We start from the raw sequence: 5,678 nt of genomic DNA on the forward strand, positions 1-5,678 counted from the left end.
TTTCGCTATTGTTATTAGTGTCCCTAGAGGTTGGTTGAAAACGTCCTATTATTGTTAACTTTGAATCAGACGCCGAACTTAGGGCATCGGCGTGTGAGCAAGGGTTTGAACTTAAAACTGTATTGTTAAACATGTCAATGCCCTTTGCTTGTGAGAACGCACTAAACACGTACGGGAGGGAAAAGTGAAAGCCCTCAGAAGTGAAGACACTGGTAACCCACTGCGAGCCTTCGTGTTTTGAAAAAGACCTAACAATTCGCTAATAAAACTGGGTCACAGACCGCCCATGTAAAAACTCTTTTAATTCAAAATTCTTGAATATCCACCATCAAAAATAGTCATTTATTCCCTTTCCGAGTGAAATTAATCACGATCCTCATCGCGTTCCAGACAACAAAGTCTAAAAACAATGACAGCTACTGCAAACCCACGAAATTCAAACAACCTGAAATTCTCGTAACTTCGCCACAAGAAATCCCAAGGAAAAAAACCGCGTGAACCTACTTACAAGAGCGACAATCAATACAAACTTGGGTAAATCTAATTTTTGAACCAGCCCATATTAATAAGGAAAGCCCTGTGTTCACAAATGGCAAAGGAATGTAAGACGTGAATCAAAGAATCCCGGGTCACCCCGATTCAATTCTTCAGGTTTTACGCGCAAACCGGAACTACAGCTTTACACAACAAAGTAATGATGTCACACACGTTCCTTTTTAAATGTTTGGATGACGTATCATGATTAAAATAGCCACTTACCAAAAATTAGAATTCCACGCGGCAAAAGGTACATGTTAACCACTGGGACATGTTTTAGCGACTTCATACTAGCCCCTTACAATTTCAACTTTGATCAAAAGATCCCAAAACCAGCAAGTTTTTTTTTTTCACTTTTCTTTTGTTAGGTTTACGTCTATTAAAATACGTCCGTGGCAAATGCAAAGCAGTACAAGTCAGGACAAGTTTAATTTTCTTTCGTATTCACATCAGTTAATCAGACTACTGCTTTCCTAAATCAAGGCAGCTTCACTTCATCTCATATTGCCTAGTCCCAGTTCTCCCAGTCATCATCCTGTGGAGAAAATGTCGGACAACAAGATCAACCACATTGTATTCAGAAGATAACTCCTACGCCGTGTACTCGCGCACAGTATCTTAGGGACCGACTATTCAATTTTTGAGCGAAAAGTGTTGGGAGCGAGCGGGCAGGGTGGGGTAGTTAAGCAAAAGAAATTTCCATAAGGAAGACAATTTATACAAACTCATAAAAAATTCCATACTATCCCCCCACCCACTGAACCAACCATAGTAAATTGAATGGTCCACCCCTAAGCGATCACGTATTCTATGGCAACAAAAGACTGTAGGGCGAAGTGAATGCTTCAGATCTGACAAATCATGTCAGTAAAGAGAGAACAACCTTAGCGCGGCTCTGAGAGAGCTTACCCTTCACCAACGTGTCTCGGGTTTGATTCGCACGTCGTATCGGTGGTTTCTTACTCTGTTCAAAGAGGTACAGCTGTACCAGGAATTCCAGGTTCTCCTTCTTACCAAGAATCAACATTTTTTTCACTTTAACTCGATTTGCAATCTCCCTATACTCGGCTATATTACTGTTTTTAACATTGCCAAGAGGACTAAAACAAGAATTTTGTTTAGCCAGCTTCTGATACAAAACAACAAGTGACATGTAACTCACATCCAGATCGCCGCCTTCTTGATCTTTTCCTTTCTGTTTACTGGACGATATGTCCTGCATGATCTTTTTGACTTCCTCCTCGGTAATATCGTCGCCATTTAAGTCCATATCTTCATCCCAATCCAAGTCTTTATCGTCGACACCAGGAACTAAAACCCCGCTAGATGAACTCTGAGAGCTCAATCCCGAACCATTGGTATTTTCTTTGGACACAGCTATGCGGAAAGTAAAGAGCTTTCCTTAGAATAAAGTAACGTAACTAACACACAGTAATCAGACATACAGTGTACTAAATGCTTCACTAGTTAGGGCGCAGAATCTTGAAAGCAGTTGATCCGAGAAAGGTCACGGCTCATGATGGTCTTTTTTTTTCTGTGCTTCCCAATTCAACACCTCCTCGATTTGGAAATTTCAATTGCCAACTAGTTTGCTTCCTGCCAGTAGCCTCGGTTTTTTTTTTGGTCTCATTTAGCAACACCTCACACTAACACAAGCTTATTTCTTATCTTTGAAATCATCGTCCAGCTTCAGGGAGGGTATACTGTAATAACTATTTTCCACCAGTACCCTGATACAAAGGACATCCACTTTTTTCGGCAGAGAAAACAAATGCGCCCTAACACTGATATAGCACGTGAAGGTTAGTCCCAAAAATAAGTCTTGTCTTTGCTTTATCTAAAGTTTAGAAAAAATACTAAACTAGGGATTAGATGTTTTGATAGCACCAAAAAACGGCAAATCTTCCTTGTCCGAAGAACCACTTTGAGCAACCTGCCAATTAGAATTTCCGAAGAACCCCAGATCTACGACACTTCTTAATTGTAAAGCCGAATAATAACTTCTATTTTCAATGAAAACAAGAACCGATTTGAAAAAAAAGCTTGGCAATTGTCTATCTTTAAAAGAGGCTGTTGAACTTGAAAATTATCTTTTATGTGGTTTTTTCTTTGTTGGTCCAAGTCTTTATTTAACTCTTATTCGAGAAAAACTGAATAAAATGCGTTAACCGAATCAAAAACAAGCATAACATTCTCTACAAATGGCCTCGGAAGGGTGATCAAATTTGAGGATTGCTCAAGTAAATTTCAAGGATGGCACCAATCATGTACCGAACACCATACACGTACCTTCCTTTTCACTGTCAGCCTTTAGTTCCTCTTCACTAACTTTGGACCATGAGCTATCGACTGATCCGCTAGAATTGTCACGTCTATGTACAGAGGCTGTCAGTGTTCCACTATCGGGTATTTTTTCTGTAACCGTTTTCAATGTCTCGGGGGTGGACCCATCGGGACACTCGAAGGAAGACGTATTTGAAGTATTTGGTTGCGTGTTTGAAGTTTGTTGAATTATCCCAGCCGCCAAGTCAGTTAATTCTTGCAAAAGCTGAACATGACCTTTCGCGTCTAAAGCTTTTTCACTCGCAATACGATCTTGGCTCTGGTTCTCTTCTTTTGAGGTAACGGTTTCTTCTTGATTAACCAGAACGTCGGGCAGCTTACGAGCCACCTCCATTGGCTCTGCTGTCGATTGACCAGGGACCTCGACCGAGAGTTCTTTTCGCTTGGCATCTGTCAACTCGCCTCTACCAGTACCAGTAACTTTGTCTTCAAAACCAACATCTTGCGCAGCGATTATACTCCCAAATTCCGACTCTTCCGTATCCGACAGATCTGTGCGAGACAAGAATACAAGTTAGGAAATTAATCGGCCTTTAGCTGTCATTCAATGATTCGGTGACAAAATTGATAGCAAACTCATTTATTGCGGTGTTTCGTTTACATGGTTAAATTGTAGAATACCCTTCCACACTAGGCGTTCGATTGACCCTTTTCCGGAATAGGGATACATGGAATGGAAGTGAAAAATCCTTCGTTTTTAGAAATCCTTTCGTTTCGGAGATTCACATTAAAATTGTCAAACACTTCTTAAACATATCTTCATTATCCTGGTACCGTTTTAAATCATCACTCCACGTATTCTTATTCCGGAATTGGGTCAATCGAACGCACCCTAGAACTTAAGAGTTGCCAACAAAATTTAATAGCTGGAACTTTATCATGAGAGTGTAGTTGTAGTCACTTTTCAGCAAACTTCAGAACCTACAAGTAAATATACCAAAACTAAAAGCAATGGAGCAAATTTTGCTTTTGTCCTGCTTTGCGTGCATTCACATCGTTGGAGATCGACTTTTTATCTCCCCCAACTTGTTACCAACTATTCGATTCGATATTAAGATGTAATGTGGCACAACAATCAACAGCACATTTGATTATATTATCAATTCTACAACATCTACGGTTAAGAATGTTCGTACAACCGGTGTCCCACGATAATAAAAAAAACTCTCAAGGTCAAAAGTAGAATGATGTCCACCTATTTTTACATTATTTACGATTTGCATCCAGATTCCAACTCTGAAGGTAAAGCATTTAATAAAGTAGATACTCCTACACAAAATTAATCTCTGAAGAGGGGCGTCTTGGAAGTTACATTACGGAGCTTAAACATGGACAACGACGACGAGAACGCCACAAAACCATACGACTAATAAGCAAAAACAAAGGATCTGCACGCCACGCTGGCGCGTTTTAAATTCTGTTATATTTCGTGGTCGTACATTGTAAATACCCTTTTCAAGTTTCTCTTCAAACATCCACACCGTTCACACCAATTTTATTCCTGGAATCTTCATTTTCACACTTTCGCTGCGGAACAACTTGAAGTAATCCCGAAAACATTACAACAACGGGAAATAACGTTTTTAGATAACGTTCTCGTAGCTGTCGTCGTCGTGCTTGATAAAGCTCGCGATTTATATTAAGGAAGGGTGCAGTGTTTTGTGGCGTCACGGCACGAGTGCCCTGTGAAAAGGAAATTATTACTGTACCACTGCATATTATTTATAAACCGTAATTTGCCTTTGAAAAGGAAGTGAAAATACATCCAGGTCAATTTGTGCTTGACAAATACATGTATACAATCAGTGGCAAAAGTCGCTGAGACGCTAACGCAAAGATGGGCCCAAAAACCTCTCAGACTTAATAAATTACATTAAAAGCAGAACTGTCGAAATTTCACTATCATCAGTAAAAGCTTTAAAATAGAAGTCCTCCCAAAATCAACGCTGAAATAGACAAGGGAATGACTGTTCACGATTGGCAACATTGCTCTGGGGGAGTGAGGGAAATTGAAACTAAGCAAGAAAACAAAGCTAAAAGGGTGGGCATGCATGCCGAGAATTTTACCACTGATTGTAGCTAGAGTTGTCTCCATCTCCCAAGTTGGATTGTCTTCTTTGCTCTACTTTTTCTTTTTGCTATTGCGTTGTTAAACTGCTACGAAAAGCAAACAGCATTTACAAACCGTCATCTCCCCATCCAAGTTCTTCAACCTGAGCTTGGTTCGCTCTTGCCACAAGGGCTGCCCTTCTCTTTTCTTCCTATAAGAAAATTCGACAAAGACAGTGGATGGGTGAGTAGATCGTTACGTTCAGGACTTTTTTCCCACTACAACTTTGGTGCAGACAAACAAACAAACAAAATTTACAAAATCTACGTTTTTCCTGTTCAACAGAGCCATCTATTAGCGTGTAATTTCGAGTGCTATCTTTTGTTCCCATGTAATCCTTACTACTGGAAATCGGCCCACGCAAAGGTACAGACAAATTCTGACCACGGAGGGAATTTTACCTGTTCAAGTTGGTGTACTTTGTAAAAATATCTCTGCCAAAAGAGCACATGAGAAACAGCACTGGGAACCTGCAGAAGGTCAAGTTTAAAAATCATAGTCACAAAAATTGTACTCTTTTAATTAAAAAAGCGTGCAGTCAAAGGCCCCGACATTAAGGACAATTGTCGCCTGTCTTACAGTTGGCAGAGTTTAGCAGTAATAATCAGAGTAACGTTATTAGGTTCGCTTTTTTTTTGGCGACCTGTACTTTTTTACATTTCCCCCATTTTTGGAAAGGTAAGAACTG

At 40.0% G+C, this 5,678-nt stretch overlaps 1 protein-coding gene across 1 annotated transcript in view; it reads right to left on the minus strand.

Annotated features, from left to right (window-relative positions):
* Positions 1 to 284: 284 nt before the first annotated feature.
* The window catches only part of LOC138045870 (BSD domain-containing protein 1-like), a 12,658-nt gene continuing 7,264 nt past the window's right edge, over positions 285 to 5,678 (minus strand). Inside the window, exons 8-12 of the mRNA XM_068892501.1 lie at positions 5,392 to 5,460; positions 5,066 to 5,141; positions 2,827 to 3,372; positions 1,700 to 1,914; positions 285 to 1,072 (exon numbers count right to left, since the gene is read on the minus strand). Coding sequence (XP_068748602.1) covers positions 1,046 to 1,072; positions 1,700 to 1,914; positions 2,827 to 3,372; positions 5,066 to 5,141; positions 5,392 to 5,460 — 933 coding nt within the window. The 3' untranslated portion in view covers positions 285 to 1,045. The remainder of the gene's footprint in view (positions 1,073 to 1,699; positions 1,915 to 2,826; positions 3,373 to 5,065; positions 5,142 to 5,391; positions 5,461 to 5,678) is intronic.

This window comes from Montipora capricornis, chromosome 4, assembly GCF_036669925.1.
Source record: "Montipora capricornis isolate CH-2021 chromosome 4, ASM3666992v2, whole genome shotgun sequence".
Classification (NCBI taxonomy): Eukaryota; Metazoa; Cnidaria; class Anthozoa; order Scleractinia; family Acroporidae; genus Montipora; species Montipora capricornis.